At 38.2% G+C, this 21376-nt stretch overlaps 1 protein-coding gene and 1 pseudogene across 1 annotated transcript in view; one reads left to right on the top strand and one right to left on the bottom strand.

The window, feature by feature from the left end:
• SCML2 (Scm polycomb group protein like 2) overlaps positions 1–21376 on the bottom strand; it is a 66606-nt gene that overhangs the window by 30287 nt on the left and 14943 nt on the right. Inside the window, exons 5-8 of the mRNA XM_033102685.1 lie at positions 16800–16870; positions 15587–15821; positions 9503–9591; positions 5718–5961 (exon numbers count right to left, since the gene is read on the bottom strand). Of these exons, the coding sequence (XP_032958576.1) occupies positions 5718–5961; positions 9503–9591; positions 15587–15821; positions 16800–16870 (639 nt within the window). The remainder of the gene's footprint in view (positions 1–5717; positions 5962–9502; positions 9592–15586; positions 15822–16799; positions 16871–21376) is intronic.
• LOC117028550 (nucleolin-like) lies at positions 12304–14803 on the top strand (annotated as a pseudogene).

Raw genomic sequence — 21376 nt, 5'->3', positions numbered from 1 at the left:
TACTGGGGCAAATTTTTAAAAGAATCCTCTGCTTCTGAACTGCTCCAATTTCTCAAAAGACAAAAAAGCATCCTACATTTACTGTATTCATAAATAAAATTACATAGACTCAAAGTGAAAGGGTGGAAATTGACACTCCAAGCAAATGGTACCCAGAGAAAATCAGGTGTATCCATAATGATATCAGATGAAACAGACTTCAGGGTGAAAAAGATAACACGAGACAAAGATGGACATTTCACCATGGTAAAGGGGACTATACAACAAGAAGACATAACAGTCATCAATATTTATGCCCCCAATCAGGGAGCACCGAAATATACCAAGCAACTACTAACAGAACTAAAGGGAGAAATTGACCAAAACACAATTATATTAGGGGACTTAAATACATCATTGACAGCTACGGATAGATCATCCAAACAGAAAATACATAACGAAATAGCAGCCCTAAATGACATATTAGATGAAACGGACATAACTGACATATATAGAGCACTTCATTCTAAAACATCAGACTATACATTCTTTTCTAGTGTACATGGAAGATTCTCAAGGATAGACCATATATTGGGACATAAAATCAGCCTCAGCAAATTTAAGAAGATTGAAATCATACCAAGTATATTCTCTGATCACAAGGCTTTGAAATTGGATATCAACTGCAAAAAGAAAGCAGGAAAAAACACAAATACGTGGAGATTAAACAACATACTTTTAAAGAACGACTAGATCAAAGAAGAAATTACAGGAGAGATCAAAAGATACATAGAAACAAATGACAATGAAAATACATCCTACCAAAATTTTGGGGATGCTGCGAAAGCAGTTTTAAGAGGGAAATTTATATCATTATATCATTACAGGCCTATCTCAAGAAACAAGAAAAATCCCAAATAAATAACCTCATGTTACACCTTAAAGAACTAGAAAAAGAACAAGTGAAACCCAAGGTCAGCAGAAGAAAGGAAATAACAAAAATCAGAGCAGAACTAAATGAAATAGAGAACAAAAAGACAATAGAAAAAATTAATGTGACAAAGAGCTGGTTCTTTGAAAAGATTAAAAAATTGACAAACTCTTGGCTAGACTCACTAAGATAAAAAGAGAGAAGACACTAATTAACAAAATCAGAAATGAAAAAGGGGAAGTTATCACGGACACCACAGAAATACAAAGGAGCATCCAAGAATACGATGAAGGACTAAATGCCACCAAATTCAATAACCTAGAAGAAATGCACAAGGTCTTAGAAACATATAGCCTTCCAAGGCTGAACCATGAAGAACTGGAAAATCTAAACAGACCGATCACCAGTAATGACATTGAATCAGTCATCCAAAACCTTCCCAAAAGCAAAAGTCCGGGACCAGATGGCTTCACTAGTGAATTAATTCTACCAAACCTTCAAAGAGGATCTAATACCAATCCTGCTCAAACTCTTCGAAAAAATTGAAGAAGAGACATAACTCATTTTATGGGGCCAACATTACCCTGATACCAAAACCTGGTAAGGACAACACAAAAAAAGAAAACTACAGACCAATATCTCTGCTGAATACAGATGCAAAAATCCTAAACAAAATTCTAGCAAATCGAATACAACAATGCATTAAAAAGATTATTCACCACGACCAAGTGCAGTTCATCCCCGGGGCACAAGGATGGTTCAACATCCGCAAATCCATCAATGTGATACATCACATAAACAAAATAAAGGACAAAAATCATATGATTATATCAATTGATGCAGAAAAAGCATTTGACAAAATACAACATCCATTTATAATTAAAACACTTACTAAAATAGGTATAGAAGGAAAATACCTTAACACAATAAAGGCCATATATGACAAGCCCTCAGCTAATCTCATAATTAATGGTGAAAAACTGAAGCCCTTTGCTCTACGTTCAGGAACACGACAGGGTTGTCCCCTATCACCTCTGCTTTTCAACATAGTGTTGGAAGTCCTTGCCAGAGCAATCAGGCAAGAGAAGGAAATAAAAGGCATCCAAATTGGGAATGAAGCAGTTAAATTATCACTCTTTGCAGATGACATGATGCTATATATAGAAAACCCTAAAGACTCCACCAAAAATCTATTAGAAATAATCAACGAATACAGTAAAGTTGCTGGCTACAAAATCAACCTACAAAAGTCCATTGCATTCCTATATACTAACAATGAAATCTCAGAAAAAGAAATACAAAAAACAATTCCTTTTGCAATTGCAGCAAAAAGAATAAAATACCTAGGAATAAACTTAACCAAGGATGTGAAGGACCTATAATGCTGAAAACTCTTAAGACATTTTTTAAAGAAATTGAAGAAGACACAAAGAAATGGAAAGACATTCCGTGCTCATGGACTGGAAGAATCAACATAGTTAAAATGGCCATATTACCCAAAGCAACATACAGATTTAATGCAATCTCCATCAAAATCCCAATGGCATTTTTTAAAGAAATAGAACAAAACATCATCAGATTTGTTTGGAACCACAAAAGACCCCGAAGAGCCAAAGCAATCTTAAGAAAAAAGAACAATACTGGAGGTATCACACTCCCTGACTTTAGCTTGTACTACAGGGCTACAATAATCAAAACAGCATGGTATTGGCAGAAAAACAGACACATAGACCAACAGAATAGAACTGAGAACCCAGAAATAAAACCACATAAATATGGACAGATAATTTTTGACAAAGAAGCTAAAAACATACAATGGAGGAAAGACAGCCTTTTCAATAAATGGTGCTGGGAGAATTGGATAGCCACGTGCAAAAGAATGAAACTGGACTGCTATCTGTCACCATGTACCAAAATTAATTCAAAATGGATCTAAGACTTAAGCGTAAGACCTGACACAATAAACTGCATAGAAGAAAACATAGGTACTAAACTTATGGACCTTGGGTTCAAAGAGCATTTTACGAATTTGACTCCAAAGGCAATGGAAGTAAAAGCTAAAATAAACGAATGGGATTATAAGAAACTTAAAAGCTTCTGCACAGCAAAAGAAACCATCGACAAAATAAAGAGGCAACCAACTGAATAGGAGAAGATTTTTGCAAACAGTGCCTCCGATAAGGGGCTAATATCCAAAATATACAAGGAACTCATGAAACTCAGCACCAAACAAACAAACCACCCAATTGAAAAATGGGCAGAGGACCTGAAGAGACATTTCTCCAAAGAGGACATACAAATGGCAAATAGACATATGAAAAAATGCTCAACATCACTAATCATCAGAGAAATGCAAATAAAAACCACAATGAGATATCACCTCACCCCAGTCAGAATGGCTATCATCAACAAGACAAATAGTAACAAGTGTTGGAGAGGCTGTGGAGAAAAAGGAACCCTCATACACTGTTGGTGGGAATGCAGACTGGTGCAGCCGTTATGGAAGGCAGTGTGGAGGTTCCTCAAAAAATTAAGAATAGAATTACCATATGACCCAGCAATCCCTCTCCTGGGTATCTACCCAAAAAATCTGAAAACATTTATCCATAAAGACACGTGTGCTCCAACGTTCATTGCAGCTTTGTTTACGATGCCCAAGACATGGAAACAACCAAAATGTCCTTCGATAGATGAATGGATAAAGAAGCTGTGGTAAATACACACAATGGAATACTATTCAGCAGTAAGAAAAGATGATATAAGAACATTTGTGACAACATGGATGGATCTTGAGAGTATAATGCTAAGCGAAATAAGACAGAAAAAGCAGAGAACCATATGATTTCATTGATATGTGGTATATAAACCAAAACAACAAAAGAACAAGACAAACAAATGAGAAACAAAAACTCATAGACAGACAATAGTTTAGTGGTTACCAGAGGGTAAGGGGAGTGGAGGGTGGGAGATGAGGGTAAGGGGGATCAAATATATGGTGATGGAAGTAGAACTGACTCTGGGTGGTGAACACACAATGGGATTTATAGATGATGTGATACAGAATTGTACACCTGAAATCTATGTAATTTTACTAACAATTGTCACCCCAATAAATTAAAAAAAAAAAAGCAGGTAAATTTCGAGTGGCAGGTTTGCTCAGTGGTTAGAGCGCAGTGCTCATAACACCAAGGTCGCTGGTTCGATTCCTACATGGGCCAGTGAGCTGCGCCCTCCTAACTAGACTGAAAAGTGACAACCAGGAGCTGAGCTGCGCCCTCCACAACTAGATTGAAAACAGTGATTTGACATGGAGCTGATGGGCCCTGGAAAAACACACTGTTCCCCAATATTACCTAATAAAAATTATTTTTTAAAAAGGTGAATTTCTTGAGGGCAGAAACTATGCCTCATTTACCTTACATGCACATACAGCCATATCATACTAAATTTTACAAAAATCAATCAATAATACCTGCTTCCTAAAATTATGGCAGTAGGGAACTGGTAAAAGAGGTACCTAATAAAAAGAACATCACGGTATGTGACACTGTACTATAATAATGGGATGTGCTCAAGTCCCAAAGCACAGAAGTTACAAGAATACAGTAGTCCCCCCTGATCTGTGGTGTTGCTTTCCATGGCTTCATTTACCCGTGATCAACTATAGTTCAAAAATATTAAATGGAAAATGCTAGAAATAAACTCCTAAGTTTTCAATTATCCGCCGTTCTGAGTAGCATGATGAAATCTCCTGCTGTCAGGCTCCATCCCACCCGGGGCATGACTCATCCCTCTTTCCAGCATCTCCACACTATATACGACCCGCCCGTTAATCACGTAGTAGCCATCTCACTTAGCAGATCACCTGTCGAAGTATGGAAGCATCGTGGTATCGCAGTGCTTGTGCTCAAATAACCCTTATTTTACTTAATAATGGCCCCAAAGTGCAAGACTAGTGACGCTGGTAATTCAGAGAAGCCATCAAGTATATGTATGTACAGGAAAAAACAGAGGATATGTAGGGTTCAGTAGTATCCACGCTTTCAGGCATTCACTGGGGGTCTTGGACTGCATCCCCTACGGATACGGGGGGACAACTGTAACGTGGCCATCTGCTCTTACCCAGCCACTGCCCTCCCCCACACCTGACCTACTCATTTCCTATACCCATCTTTCTTTTTTATGGTATAAATAAATACAGTGAGGAAAATTTTAAGTGTGTTTACATTTGACTATACCAATCAGTTTATATTTAAGTTAGGCCAGTGACTGGGTTCTGTGCTTAGACCCCTCTTAAATCTCAGCAGTTATCCACCGCAGAAGACCAGGTTCAGCATGTTTAAGCCCTTGGAAGAGTCACAAAGGAGCTTCAATATTTTGAGGACTTTTCTCTGAAAGAAAATATCTAGACAATCATAGTATTCAACTTACGAAGCACAGCATTACAGCTGATAAGCACATTACTAAAATACCACACTAATCTACGACAGCTTCCAGAGTCAAAATTTTTACAGATTTTACTTAATTAAGACTATCAAAATATCCACTTAACTTGAAAAAATGACCCAAATCATGTAAAACATGTAACACCCGAAATCTATGTAACTTTACTAACAATTGTCACCCCAATAAACTTTAATTGAAAAAAAAACATGCATGTAACAATTATGTCCAACCTTTTAAAAACGATCTTCTAGATATAAACAATGGAATACCACGTGATTTTAAATTGAGCATCAACTATAAAGAAAGCTGAGCACCCCAATTTCAATAAAATAAAAGAAAATGTAGTTAATTATTATCTTACCATGAGTTCCTGGTGGTTGTAATACATCTCCTGTCAGACGGCACCAGCCAACTGGGAAAATATCTCGACAATAGTACTTGCACCAATAATCAAAAACTCCACCCCAGCCATCAAATGTGATATAAATTTCATCTCCTTTCACATCTCCAATAGTTGCAGGGCAGATCAGATACGGGTTCTTTTTGTCTATAGCTTCGAGTTTCATTCCTACTTTAAAATAATTTAGAGGTGGCACTGGTGGTTCCTACCAAAACATTTTAAAAAAAAATTTTCATTGTTTAGAAGTATTAAGAAGCATTTGCTCAATTGTTTTCTTACAACCTTTAGCAACCAAAAATTGCACTCCATGTTTATCAATTAAATACAAGAAGAAAACAGTTCTCACAGAGCTCTCTGAAATTCTGCTCTACAATATCTTACTTACTCTGAAGCAGAGCCAATAACCTGGAAGGAAACAAAACCAGCCTGACAGTAAGTAATTCATTCATTCATTTACTCAAGAAATATGTATTACATACTATGTACTAGGAATTTAGGATTCATTGGTGAACAAAAATATCAAAGATCCCTGCTCTGTAGGAGTTTACATCCTAGCGGTGGTGGTAATACTGGTTACGGGCTGGGAGAGAAAAGCGGGAGAAGCAATCAACAAGAAATTTTGAAAGAGGGAGTCAAACAAACCAGTAAATATGTAAATTATAGGGCACGTTGAAAGGTGATTAAGTCCAAAAAGAAGGAACAGTAGCATATACTATCCAAAAAGAAACTCAAAGTATAAAATGCAGACACAAGAACATGCAAGTCATATAGTCTGAGGTCACTTGTGATATCCAATCCAGAAACAAATATTAAAAACGTATTCCTCACTTTCAAAAAGTTAAAGCAAGCAAATGGTAACAGGATTCTTAGAAAGCCCAAGTGCTACACTAAAAGCACTATCTTTTCTTTCAGTCTGCTTTTGATGCCAGTAAATGGCACCATCAGCAACCCAGTCACCCAAGTCAGAAGCCTGGAAATAGTCCTAGACCAGTGGTTCTCAGCCCAACTGAACATTAGAACCCCTAGGGCCAGACCATCAGAGAAATTATTAAATTGGTCAGCACATTTTAATTCCGCAGGTGATTCTAATGTGCATCCAAGGCTGAGAACCACTGTCCTACAGACATCCTTTGCCCTTAATACTCACATTCAAAGACCACAACCTGCCAATTCTACCCCCTAGATCTCTACAATAACATTAAAAGCCCATCTTGAGTTGGTTAGTATATACCAGGCACTGTTTTAAATGTTTTCTATACATTCATTTAATTCTCACAACACCCTGTGAAGTCAGTGCAATCATTATCCCCATTTTACAGATGATAAAACTGATGCACAATTGCCTAAGAGTACACTATAGATTTTAAACCTAGGCAGCCAACTCTTTGGAACACCCTAACCTATCATCTGCCTGGCCAACTCCAACTCATCCACTTTAAAGTCCAGCTCTCCTGGCCTCTGTTAGGCGTCCCCGACCAACTCCTGCTCACTCCTAGGCCCACTTCAAACAGAGACACTCTTGCCTTCAATTGTGAAACTACTGTTGTAATGTCTTCACTCTTCTACGAATTCAAGGATTCTCAAAAGCAGGTATATCTTATTTATATTGTCATTTCCAGCACAGTACCTATCCAACAGCAAGCATATTGTTTAAAAAAATTGAATGAACCAAGGAATCATTTGAAGAACAGTAAATAAGCTCACAACTAATTCTTTCATCAAGATATAATTTAAAAAACATATCTGGTAGGTTGGTTCCTTTTTTAAATGCTCCCTTTAAACCCATCTCATCATCTCATACTTTTCCACTGTTATCCTTTACAGCCTTGCAACCTGAAAGTTCCTTAATTAGCCTTCAAAGGCCTTTTAATTACATATTAATTTGTTTCTTTAAAACCACCCTCAAAGTCAGCAGAGCAAAAGTATTTAATAACTAAACAGCTGTTAAGAAGCAGAGTAACATACTGCCACTTTATGAAGTGGCTAAGGATCAACTAACTGTCTGTTACTACATATGGGGGAAAAGGGTGTAGGGCAGATTTAACAAAGGATAACCTTGGTATTTGATAAATTTGCACTGCACAGTCACAGAATGCAGAAAGTATTCAAGGCAAGGACCTTACACTGGCATATAACAGAGTAAGACTTTCTGTAGCAAATGAAGTTCAAAGGGCAATATACATTTTTCTGACACAAAACAGAATTAGGAATAACTTTAAGACTCAAATGTATAACTTTAAAATATATCCCAATGTGACAATATGTTATCAACTAATAATAGCCACTATTAGCTAGCAAGTAACAAAAACCAAAAAGTGATTACGGACAAAGTGCAATTTATTCTCTGAAGATTTTCATAGTATTTATTAATTCTTCTAAATTTCATAAATAGTCTATCAAATTTACTTACATCAGTATAGCCATACAAGTAAATATTAACAGAGCTCTGGAAGAAAACAAATCTTTATTTAAAAAAATCAAAGGAACTGCTCTTTTTGTATAACATAGTAAATAAAAGGATTTTATTATCTCAGAACAAGCTACCTCCAGATTTAGATAATTGGCAAAATGGTTCCCTCTGCTGTCCACAAAAGGCATTGATAATTATGTCATTATATCTAACCATATATCAAATGATACATCATTTATATCCAAGTAATTTTAGTTGCTTTTAAATATGTCTTTAAAGAATATGATTTGTCAACATCAGTTCCTAAACACAAAGATAAAATTTACAAAAGCCAATAGCTGAAATAAACAAGGGATCATTCTCTTTTATTGTGAGAAAAAAATGATTCTGTTCTGAAAGTGGCTGGTAAAGAATGCTCTTTTAACAGAGGAAAAACTGAGGGTTGCTAGATGGAAAGGGGGGGTGAGGATAAGGGGAAAGGTGAGGGGATTAGAAAGCACAATAGGTAACCACAAGATTGCCACAGGGATATGAAAATCACTTTGGGGAATGTAATCAGTAATGTTGTAAAGATTTTGTAGGGTATCCGATGGACACTTGTCTCGTTTGTCTTGTTCTTTGCATTTACGGTGGCCAAGACATGGAAACAACCAAAATATCCTTCGATAGATCAATGGATACAGAAGTTGTGGTATATATACACAATGGAATACTATTCAGCGGTAAGAAAAGATGAAATAGGACCACTTGTGACAACATGGATGGACCTTGAGATCATAATGCTAAGCGAAGTAAGTCAGAAGAAGTAGAGAATCATATGATTTCACTGATATGTGGTATATACACCAAAAGCTACAAAAGAACAAGACAAACAACTGAAAGAATAAAAACTCATAGATACAGACAATAGTTTAGGGATTACCAGAGGGTAAAGGGGGAGAGGAGAGCGGGGCTCTAGAAGAGGGTAAACGGGGTCTAATATATGGTGATGGAAAGAGAACTGACTCTGGGTGGTGAACACACAATGCGAGATATAGATGATGTAATACAGAAATGTACACCTGAAATCTATGTAACTTGACTAACAATTGTCGCCCCAATAAACTTTAATTAAAAAAAATTTTTTTTAATAAAAAATAAAATTTCTTTTGCTTAAGCTATCCAGTCTGTGGTACTATTATGGCAGCCCTAGCAGACTAATACACTTGCCAATCCAGTAATTTAAAAAGCATTTTTACTTTTCCATGTCAAAGAAGACAAAGTATTTAAACATTCCCATTAAAACAATAAAACCACAGCCCAGTTGATGGGAGGTTTTTGTTAACATCTTGCTTACCTTCTTAAAGAATGTTGCAGGTGCCATTTCACATCCACTCAGTGTACGTATGAGAAACATTGGCCAAGATGATGTATTCATCTGGTATCCTATTTTATAAAATAAATCAGATATCATGAAAAAGCCTCCCTATGATACTACAGCTAGTTGGTATTTGATTACCATTCTTCTCCAGAGAATGACTTTGTTATTGACGAATTCAGGAAATGGGCAAGAAGAGCAGCTGCACCCTCCAATTGGTGCTATTGTACCCACTGTACAGCTTGGCAACAATACTACAGTGGAGGTAGAAACTTATTTTAGAGAAGCCACTAGGTGGAGTTCACCCACATATATGTTGGGAATGGGCCATAATGCTCGGGGTGATCCAAGCCAGAACCCAGGAGAGCTTCTATTTCCCACCAACAGCCACTCAAGCAGGGCAAAGGCTGCGAAAGACTTCCAGCCCCTCTTTTTCTTCAGATCCCCTGCCTTATTTCTTTTCAGAAAAAGACAGTTTTATGTCAAACTCAGCAAGTGTACACTTATGATGGTACATTTCATTGTATGCAAATTTCACATCAAAAGAAAAAAATTGTAAATCAACACTAAACTCTAGTTAATGATATGCATACTAAAGTATTTAGGGGAAATGTACTGATGTCAATTACTCTAAAACACATTTAAAAATAAGATGGATTGATGAACTGATAGGCAGATGGACAGATAAGTGATAAAGCAAGTATAATAAAATGATAGTGTAGAAACGAGGTAGTGGGTATACATACAGGTGTTCACTGTAAAATTCTTTCACCTTTCCTGCATGATTGAAATTTTTCACACAATATGTTAGAAAAAAAGAGAGCTCTCACCTTATCAATCTTTACACACACTAGACATGATCCTCTCTTAGAATTTGTATCAGAGGTTATCAAAACAGACTCAACAGGTATCTTTTGTAGAAATCTTATCAATTAATGGTGAATACCACAGCACCTGGCACGTGTAGCAGGGATTAGGGGTCTGCTAGTTTTACTGCTTTCTGGGGGCAATTAGTTTCATGAAACACTTGCTTGCCTTGATGCCAAAATTGGAGAGAAGTTGGCATTCATCCCTGATGGATACATGCATTAAGTCAGGGAGGCACATGAATCACTGGCAACAAGTCCATCAATAGGATAAAACATGCAGAAAAGTTCAGACAGAAAGTCATCCTAAAATAATCCTGTACCAAAACCTCCTAATCTAAATAGAGAAATAACTGTTGCTGGGAAAAAATGGGGGGAAGGATTTGTTACATACTCCCTTATAATAAATCAGTATTATTAGTGATATCTAATAGTTTCCCACAGCATGGATTTTCCACACTGTGGTTAGAATATTGCGTAAGATTCATTCACTGGTCCTTATGCCTTTCTCTTAACTCCCGTCTTACCCTATTACATCACGTACCATGATTTTTCTTAATTCTATAAATCCCTAAAGTCAAACAAAGATTAAAAGGCTAAAAAATTGATGAAAGTGCATATAAAAAATTCAAACACAAATAAAACTAATATATGATGTCAGGAAATCAGGGCAGTGGTTACCTTTGGGAAGGAGGAGGTTATGACTGGGGGATCAGCAGGAGTAGGGCTTCTGGGGTGCTGGTAGGGTTTCTGGGTGGGAATTCCCACACATTCTCGTGAATTTTTTTCACTTTCCCATTCCATACCCTGAGAAAAGTGGTCGGGAAATTGGGAAAATCGGCTCCTTGAACCCAGGTGTTGGTAGTATCGGCCATCACTTTGTGGAAACGATTCATCGTGGAGAACAGAAAACAGTTTATATCTTGGGATTCGGGAATGGGAAAGCAAAAAAATTCCCGAGAACAGGCGGGAATTCCCACCCGGAAACCCTAGGTGCTGATAATGTTCTAATTCTTGATTTGGGTGGTGGTTATACCGGTGTATTCATTTGTAAGCTATACACTTATGATTCATACACTTTTCTTTTTGTACATTAAAGCTTTAAAAATGTTTTAAATAATAACCTTTAAGGTTTAAATAAATAAACCTTTTAAAGAAGAAAACTAAAGTTGCGTTATATTAAAATAGAAATTAAACTAGTCAAAAGCACCTAATGAGCAAATTGGCAAAAACTGTATTTTTACATGTACTGTCAAAATATACACTAATCAGCATTTACTACTACATATTTCACATTAAAAAAAAATAAACTCTAAAAGCAATTTGGAAAAAAGAATGATCATAAATCTGGTTAAGTGTTTGAAATCCTGGCAATCAAAATAGCTGCATTTCCTTTAAACAAAATACATGAATATATTATCATATCTCAAACAGAGACTTAAAATCCAAACAGGGAAGCACTAAGCCTCAGGTTTACCCTTATATTTCTTATAGAATTCTGTATGATTTAAGAAATGTTATAAAAATAAACAACAAAAAATATAAATGATATGAAAAAAGAAGGCAAAAAGCAGAAAACATATACACACAACCTAAACCATCTTCTTGGAATAACATATCTCTAGTTAGTTTTTTTAAATATTTTAAGCCAAATTAGGAATAATTAGCAATTAGAGCAAGGACAGTATAAAAAGATATTGCTAAGAGTGGTTATTATTAACATATTAAATTTTAGTTCTCAGGGAATTTTTCACTAGTAGGAGACAAAAATAAAATCCATTCTCGGCCTCAGTCTCGAGCTCTAGCTGGCAGCCAAGTATACGCGCTCCGGATCTTCAGTACCAGCGGCCGCCATAGACGTCGTTGTGTTCCTCTGGGCTCATTTGCGCTACTCGTCCGCCACACATTCCGCCGTCATAAGCCGCCATCATGGTAAAGCTTGCAAAGGCCAGTAAAAATCAAGGTGACCCCAAGAAAATGGCTCCTCCCTCAAAGGAGATAGAAGAAGATAGTGAAGATGAGGAAATGTCAGAAGATGAAGAAGATGAAAGCAGCGGAGAAGAGGTTGTCATTCCTCAGAAAAAAGGCAAGGCTACCACTACTCCAGCAAAGAAGGTGATGGTTTCCCCAACAAAAAAGGTTGCAGTTGGGGACGCAACCAAGCCAAGAAAGGCCACGCCAGCCAAGAAAGCAGTTGTCACCCCCAGCAAAAAGGCAGTGGCTACACCAGCCCTTGCCAAAAAGGCAGCAGTTACACCAGCCAAAGCAGTGGTGACACCTGGCAAGAAGGGAGCCACACCAGGCAAAGCATTGGTAGCAACCCCTGGCAAAAAAGGAGCAGCCACCCCAGCCAAGGGAGCCAAGAATGGCAAGAATGCCAAGAAGGAAGACAGTGATGAGGAAGATGACGACAGTGAAGAGCAAGATGAGGATGAAGATGAGGACGAAGATGAGGATAAGGATGAATTTGAGCCAGCAGTGATGAAAGCAGCAGCTACTGCTGCTGCCTCAGATGAGGAGGAGGAGGAAGACGATGATGAGGAAGATGACGACAAGGATGATGAGGAAGAAGATGACTCGGAAGAGGAACCCATGGAGGTTATACCAGCCAAAGGCAAGAAAGCTCCTGCAAAAGCTGTTTCTGTGAAGGCCAAGAGCACCGCAGATGATGAAGACGAAGAGGATGATGAGGATGATGAAGATGAGGACGAGGAGGACGATGAGGAGGAAGAGCCTGTCAAAGAAGCACCTGGAAAACGAAAGAAGGAAATGGCCAAACAGAAAGCAGCTCCTGAAGCCAAGAAACAGAAGGTGGAAGGCACAGAACCGACCACATCTTTCAATCTATTTGTTGGAAACCTGAACTTCAACAAATCTGCTCCTGAATTAAAAACTGGTATCAGTGACATTTTTGCTAAAAATGATCTTGCTGTTGTGGATGTCAGAATTGGTGTGTCTAGGAAGTTTGGCTATGTGGATTTTGAATCTGCTGAAGACCTGGAAAAAGCCTTGGAACTCACAGGTTTAAAAGTCTTTGGCAATGAAATTAAACTAGAAAAACCAAAGGGAAAAGACAGTAAAAAAGATCGAGATGCAAGAACACTTTTGGCTAAAAATCTGCCTTATAAAGTTACTCAGGAAGAATTAAAAGAAGTGTTTGAAGATGCTATGGAGATCAGATTAGTCAGCAAGGATGGAAAGAGTAAAGGGATTGCTTATATTGAATTTAAGACAGAAGCTGATGCAGAGAAAACGTTGGAAGAAAAGCAGGGAACAGAGATAGATGGGCGATCCATTTCCCTGTACTATACCGGAGAGAAAGGTCAAAATCAAGACTACAGAGGTGGAAAGAATAGCACTTGGAGTGGTGAATCAAAAACTCTGATTTTAAGCAACCTCTCCTACAGTGCAACAGAAGAAACTCTTCAGGAAGTATTTGAGAAGGCAACTTTTATCAAAGTGCCCCAGAACCAAAATGGCAAATCTAAAGGGTATGCATTTATAGAATTTGCGTCATTTGAAGATGCTAAAGAAGCTTTAAATTCTTGTAATAAAAGAGAAATTGAGGGCAGAGCAATCAGGCTGGAGTTGCAAGGACCTAGGGGATCACCTAATGCAAGAAGCCAGCCATCCAAAACTTTGTCAAAGGTCTGTCTGAGGAGACTACAGAAGAGACATTAAAGGAGTCATTTGACGGCTCTGTTCGGGCAAGGATAGTCACCGACCGGGAGACTGGGTCTTCCAAAGGGTTTGGTTTTGTGGACTTCAATAGTGAGGAAGATGCCAAAGCCGCCAAGGAGGCCATGGAAGACGGTGAAATTGATGGAAACAAAGTTACTTTGGACTGGGCCAAGCCTAAGGGTGAAGGTGGCTTTGGAGGTCGTGGCGGAGGAAGAGGTGGCTTTGGAGGCCGAGGTGGATTTGGTGGCAGAGGCCGGGGAGGCTTTGGAGGGCGAGGAGGCTTCCGAGGAGGCAGAGGAGGAGGAGGAGGAGACCACAAGCCACAAGGAAAGAAGACGAAGTTTGAATAGTTTGTTCTATCCCGGTCTTTCCCTTTTCCGTTGGAAAGAAAGGACTCTGGGGTTTTTACTGTTACCTGGTCAATGACAGAGCCTTCTAAGGACATTCCAAGACAGCATACAGTCCTGTGGTCTACTTGGAAATCCGTATAGATAACATTTCAAGGGAGATACCCTGTTGGTTTTGACTGGATATTCATATAAACTTTTTAAAGAGATGAGTGCTAGCGCTAACCCTTATCTGTAAGTTTTGAATTTATATTGTTTCTTCCCGTGTACAAAAAAACCACATTTTTTCCTACAATTTTTGTTTTTCTGCGTTGGGGGGTTCTAAAGGAAAGCAGAATGTTTTATGATTTTGCTTCAGCATTTTGGGACAAATTAAAAGTCCTAAACTGGAAAAAAAAATCCATTCTCTCATGCTTTACAACAGGGAATTTTCATTTTCAGCATTGTAAAAAAGAAACAAAAACCAAAACCCACCATTCATTCAGAATGTAGAAGTGATAAACTAAATCATGTATTTTCTACAGAACATCATGGTATGCCTAGGTCTTACAAGAGAAAAATTTTGCCCAAAACTAATAATATACTTTTACCCTTTAAAAACTTGGTCAAAATTGAGAGCTTTATACTTAAAAAGCTTTGCTAAGTTCCATCCATCTTCCCCTTTCCAAAGACCTAAAGGTCTGACTCCTACCCCTCTCACTATGATTCCTTCCCACTATAGATGAAATGCAATTCCCAAGTTTGAAACTGGACTCTGGATGTGGAATTATATCCAGTGCTCACCCCCATACCAAAAATGCTGAATGGTTCCGTGAACGTACTGAGGGAGGCAGTGACTTATATCAAATGGCACAAACTTCTCCCCCAGAAGGGTTTCTGAATCTGCATGTGTAATCCGGTAGAGCTGTTTTTGTAACCACGTTTGAAGATAGCATGAGTCTTGCCCTGGAATGGCGAACCATGAGCACACATACGCCAAATGTGTAAGTAAGTGAAACTTGAACATATGGTACTGGTGAGTTCCTCTCTCATTCGTTCTCCACAGTAACCACCTGACCATCTATTTGCAAGAATGCCTAGGAGAAGAAATTCTTAAAAGGCCACTTAAAACTATTTCTACTGAATATTACATTGGTAAGAATGTTATTTTAAAAACTGTTTATCCTTACCCAGTGGAGGCTGAAGTAAGTCCCCTTGCTTTTCACATGTCCCAATAGGCTGTATGTCTTTAGAATCGACAAGTCTCCAGAAATCATTTTTGTTATCACTGCCATCCAGGCGTAAACGCAGCCTGGCACCAGTTACTCCAATTATCGTCGCGACACATACCGAAGATATATTGCGAGGGTCACGGGCTTCCAATTTCATACCAACTTTGAAGTCATTAGATGGTGGAATCTCGGACTATATATTGGGAGTGCCAAAAAAATGTATACATATGACTTGTATTCATCTTTTGTTATCAGTGTATATTGAGTATTACAATTTTAATACAGTTTTTTCCCTTCTTAAAATGTGTATATATTGTTTTGGCTCTGTGTGCGTGCACACTCACACACACACACACATACACACACACACACAAAACACAATTTTGTTAAAATGCGTCAACTATAAGAAAAACAAATGGTCAGTTATGTTACCAGACTACTTGAGGAGCATTTTAAGTAACAGTCACAGCAAGTGGTGAGCAAAAGTAAGAACTATAAGGGTCAAGAAAAAGATCTTTAAAACCTCTCCTTGGCTTGACATGTAGCACAAAACCACTGCCCACTGCTGGTCTTACTCATTTGCCCACTTCCAGGCAACCCAAATACAGCCTCTAAAATGCAGAGTAGCTTTCTAAAATAAGAACCTGATTAGGCCACTCCCCTTGAAATAAACCAACTGGCAGCTCACCACTGCCTAAAATCAAGTCCAAGTGCTCAGTACAGTTTAAAAGCCCCCAAACCTTTAACCTCATTCCCACACTACTGCCTCCACCCACTTTGTGCTCCAGCCATTCCGTGCCATCCCTCAACACCTGGGTTCTTTTACACCCATGTGCCTTTGTTTTGGATGTTCTCTCTACCTAGAACACCCTTCCTCTCATTCCGACCAGCTCAACGGCACCTCTTCTGTGAGCCTTGCAGCATAAAGTTACCACACTTCTCATAATTATTTACATGTCTGTCTTTCCCTCCAGATGGGCAGTCATAAGGACTTAGTATACCTGACATTGAGTAAATTCTTAATGAATAAATGCATAGAGACCACCTGGCTCTTAAATGGCACTACCACAATACCGCTATCTCCTCACCTTACCTAAACCTAAAAATCACACTCTTCAACAAGTTAATAGCTTACATTAATATATACAACATCTACAGAATTTTGACATACCTGTCTGAAACACTCTGAAGGAGCACATACAGAATCAGTCTCTTGCAAGTAACTGGTCCATTGGAAATCATCTGGGAAAAAATATATACAAAATAGGGGTTTTTGTTCTGTTTTGTTTTGTTTTTTAGTATTTACAACATGTATACTAACTTTCAGGAATAAAATGGGTTTTAGCTCCAAATCTCTCTTTAAAAATACTTCCTAGGGGCGGCCAGATGGCTCAGCTGGTTAGAGCGTGAGCTCTGAACAACAGGGCTGCCGATTCGATTCCCACGTGGGCCAGTGAGCTGCGCCCTCCACAACTAGATTGAAGACAACGAGCTGCCACTGAGCTTCCGGAGCAGTGGACGGATGGCTCAGCTGGTTAGAGCGCGAGCTCTCAACAACGTTGCCGGTTCAATTCCCACATGGGATGGTGGGCTGCGTCCCTGCAACTAAGATTGAAAACGGTGACTGGACTTGGAGCTGAGCTGCGCCCTCCACAACTAGATTGAAGGACAACAACTTGACTTGGAGCTGATGGGTCCTGGAAAAACACACTGTTCCCCCAATATTTCCCGATTTTTAAAAAAAAACTTAAAATACTTCCTAAAGAGCAGATTCAAACTTCCTGATCTACATTTGATTACCAGTATAAAAATAAAAAATAAAGACCACTTCCTGATAATAATGGCTGATAACAATTATAAGCCAGCTCTTATATGTAATAAGAACTATAGCACAGTAATTCTAAAAATGTAGATTCTAGAAACACCTAAAGGATTTTTTTACAGAGTAACAGCAAATTCTGCTCATCTGTCTCTAATATAAATTTACTCAAGACGTGTGTTTTTACCATTTTATCCCATTAATGTGAAGGTGCATTGTTTTTCATGGGGAGCTAAAGGTGTTTAGGTGTGGTCTAACAGAATTTTACCCCTGCAATGCTTTATGGAAAGAAAAAAATCTGAGAACCAGCATTGTTTCTCAATTGACTAGTAAATCTCCATCCAGGTGTCAAGAATATGGCGGCAGAACAAAGCGGTAAACCAGTCATTGGCACAGTCATTGATACAGATTATTTTAATGATCTACATTTTCTACAAATTCTTGCTGTCCCTTCTCTCACTCAGTCTTCATGATACATGATAATAATAGAGGAGGTCAGAAAGCAGTGTACTCTGCCTGGCTTGAACACTTCAATTCACTGTGCCAGTCAGATGCCAAAGACACTGAGAGAAAACTTGATAGTTGTATTAAAGGTACTGTTAATTCATACAAAGTTTAATTCTCATCAACCATGAAGTTTTTCTATCCTCTAATTTCCTCACGATAAAAATATTGGTTTTAACAGTTCCCCTTTCTGGGGGAATCTACGTTACTGGTCTCTTATATATCCTTTAAAGGATACAACATACTTAAACACATATACACACACACGAAGTGCTGATAAATGTTTAACCAGCTTTTCAGAAAACACAAACAACCAAAAAGCCTGACTCCTCGTAGTGCTTGCAGATTTCTGTGATGTAAATAATAGCACCATATCTGACTGCAAGGTCCCAAGGTGAAGTCTCCAACCACAAAATTGGGAAGAGATGCACAATCAGCTCTCCCAAGCTGGTATGAACCAGCTTCAGCATACCACCAATACATGTGTGCATGCATTTATATGCATGTACGCATATTATGAATGGTATTAAGCATGTCATACATAACACTGTACACCCTGCTTTTTTTTTAACTTAACAATAAATCTAAGAGACTGTCCCATTAAAAAAAAATACTGTGTTTAAATCTGCTTCCAGATGATGTGAAGCAAGTACTACCGCACTGCTGAAAGACACACAGCAGAATGTCAAGAACATGGGCTCTGGAATTGAACCTGCCTTCTTCCAGTCTGGCTCTGCCTTTTACTAGCTACGTGACCCCGAGGCAAGTCATTTCACTTTCTCAGCCTCAGTTCTTTCTTCTATAAAATGGGGAACATAATGAATGTGGTATAAGGTATTTTGAGAATTAAGTGAAGTAGCATACATGTAAGTCACTCAATAAATAGTATGTATTATTATAAAACTAAATATCATAGTTGTGCCTAAATTTATGAATACTTGATAGCTTTCTCAGACGTGAAAACTGAGACCCATGGCTCCAAAATTAAACTGACCAGGATATTTCAGTGACCTCCTAAGCACTAACCTGACAATCAAGAGACCTAAGATTCTAACTGAAGCTCGACCACCATATGGTGTTGGAGAGCATTTTAAAAACCAACAAAACAAAACATGACTAGGGGGCAAATTTGGCCAGGATGTCATTAAGGTGCTGACATCCCAGGAAGAAGAGAGTGTAAGTTGGAAATAATGAATTGGAAACTAAAACCATTTCACAATTATACCTCAAAGAACTAAGATTCTTCCATAAACCAGTTACATTTGTAAAATTTTTCAATGACATTGGAAAATACTTAATGCATCTCTCTAACACAGTTTTTAAAATAATCTATCACTATTCATGTCCGAATGGACTATAATTCAAGCTAACAAATCCTTTATATCAGTGTGCTATAATATGATCATTTTCTACTACATTGCTAGCTAATGACCCATATGTAGGATTTAACCATTGGGGCCTTAATTCTGTTATTCATAAGGCAAAATTTGAGCCCATAAAACTGTTTAGCTTGGCTGTCCCTCTGCTGAGACCCTACCAATACCATAGGAGAACTACGCATAGCAACAGGCTTTACTAATTTAGATTTGACACATCTACAATACCACAGCTAGAATTCCTGACCAGGAGCCAAAATAGTCAGACGGTCTTCGCCAAGCCTGAGGTCCCCGTCTGCCTCTGCATCTTATCCTCACTGACAGACTGGGGTGGGGGGAGCAGGCAGTTATGCTCGCTCAGAAAAGAAGCCTAGGAACTGATAGGTTTGTTCATGAGGTAGGTGGACATACATAACCTTGCGATCTGATTGTTATTTGCACATGTCCATGGTCCCTTCTTGTTTGCCTTGTATTCTATTCTAGTCTGCCATTTGTCCAAACACCTTTTGGCAAACCGAACACAATTTATATGAGCTCCCTGGTCTTCTCCAGAGTAAACAGAATCATAATGTCTTCCACCAGTGCGAGGCTTGCATTCAGAGTCTATGTAAAGAAGATAGGCAAAATATCTAGAGCTGGAAGCTTCTCAGCACAATGGTCACAGCACTCACTACTTCACAGCATGCATCACAACTGCAGTTGGGCATTTGTTTAATGTCTGTCTTGCCTCCTAAACTCAAAGAGGGCAGGAACCATATTTGTCTTACTCATCACTGTATTCCAGAGAAAGTCACCGGTATGGGCCAGGCACTGTCCTAGGTCCTGGAGAAGCAGCAGTGACTAAAATAAGACTAAAATCCTGGCTCTCTTGGAGCTTACCTTCTAGCAGTCATTCACTGATTTCTAAATGAGATGTTAAAATCAGGACCCTAAGAAATATCTGCAGATGTCTGTCAATTTGATTAAGTAGTCTCATTTTTTTAATCAAAAGTTGGAGAATTTTGAAAAGTTACTAGTTTCAACCTTTAAGAATATATATATTTTATATGTTTTAGATTTTTTTACTTTTATGAAATTTTCAGACTAGGCAAATCTAGAGACAAAAAGTAGATATTCAGTGGTTGGTTGCCTAGAGCTGGGGAAAGGCAGACACTGGAGGAAAATAAGTAGTGACTGTTAACTGGGTACAGGATTTTTTAGGGTGATTAAAATGTTCTAAAATTGATCGTGGTGATGGTTGCACAACTCTGTGAATATACTGAGAAATACTGAATTGTGTAGTTTACATGGGTGGATTGTACGGTGTGAATTATATCTCAACAAAACTGTTATATTAAAAAACAACAGAGAGAAATTTGTAGGGATGAAGAACATTTTAACCTAATGGCATCCATTTCCTTGGAGGGTTTTAGAGGCTGGAGGAAAGAGCTGAAGAACAAATAAGGCCAATGGGAAAAATATGGAAGCACTGGGGGCCCAGCAGTGAGATAGAATGATTCCATGTCAATTACTTTCCTATAGGAAAAGAAAGTTATGTGTGAACTACTCCAAGAGTGGGGCTGGCAGGACAAGTACAACAGAAAGACAAGGGGCAACAGGTTTGCCTGAAACTTCTGGTAAGTACAGTAAGTTTGCTATAGTATTTTTTTTATTCAGTTTTTTGTGTATATATGACTTATTTTCCTTAAGAGCAGGTACTACAGGTCAGATTCTATCGCCTGAGTCTCTGATTCAGTGCTATACATATACTGTTCACAATAAGGGACTTAAAACATGAATTAATAACTCAGTGTTAAATTAACATGTACTGAACATTTATGATGTGCCTAGGAATGATATTAGATGCTTTACATTTTCTTTATTTAAATTTCCAATAATCCCATGAGGTAAATAGCATTATCCCTGTGCTCCACAGAAGAAGAGACTAAGAATGTTGAATAATTTTCCCACGGTCAGAAGGCTAGTAATGAATGAGGCCAGGATTCTAGAACAGATCTGTCAGACCTCCCAATGCCTAAGCTTTTATCCATTGAACTGTCTTTCAAATCA

This window comes from Rhinolophus ferrumequinum, chromosome X, assembly GCF_004115265.2.
Source record: "Rhinolophus ferrumequinum isolate MPI-CBG mRhiFer1 chromosome X, mRhiFer1_v1.p, whole genome shotgun sequence".
NCBI lineage: Eukaryota > Metazoa > Chordata > Mammalia > Chiroptera > Rhinolophidae > Rhinolophus > Rhinolophus ferrumequinum.
The sequence above is the reverse complement of the archived record's forward strand: the minus strand, read 5'-3'. Positions and strand labels throughout refer to the sequence as shown.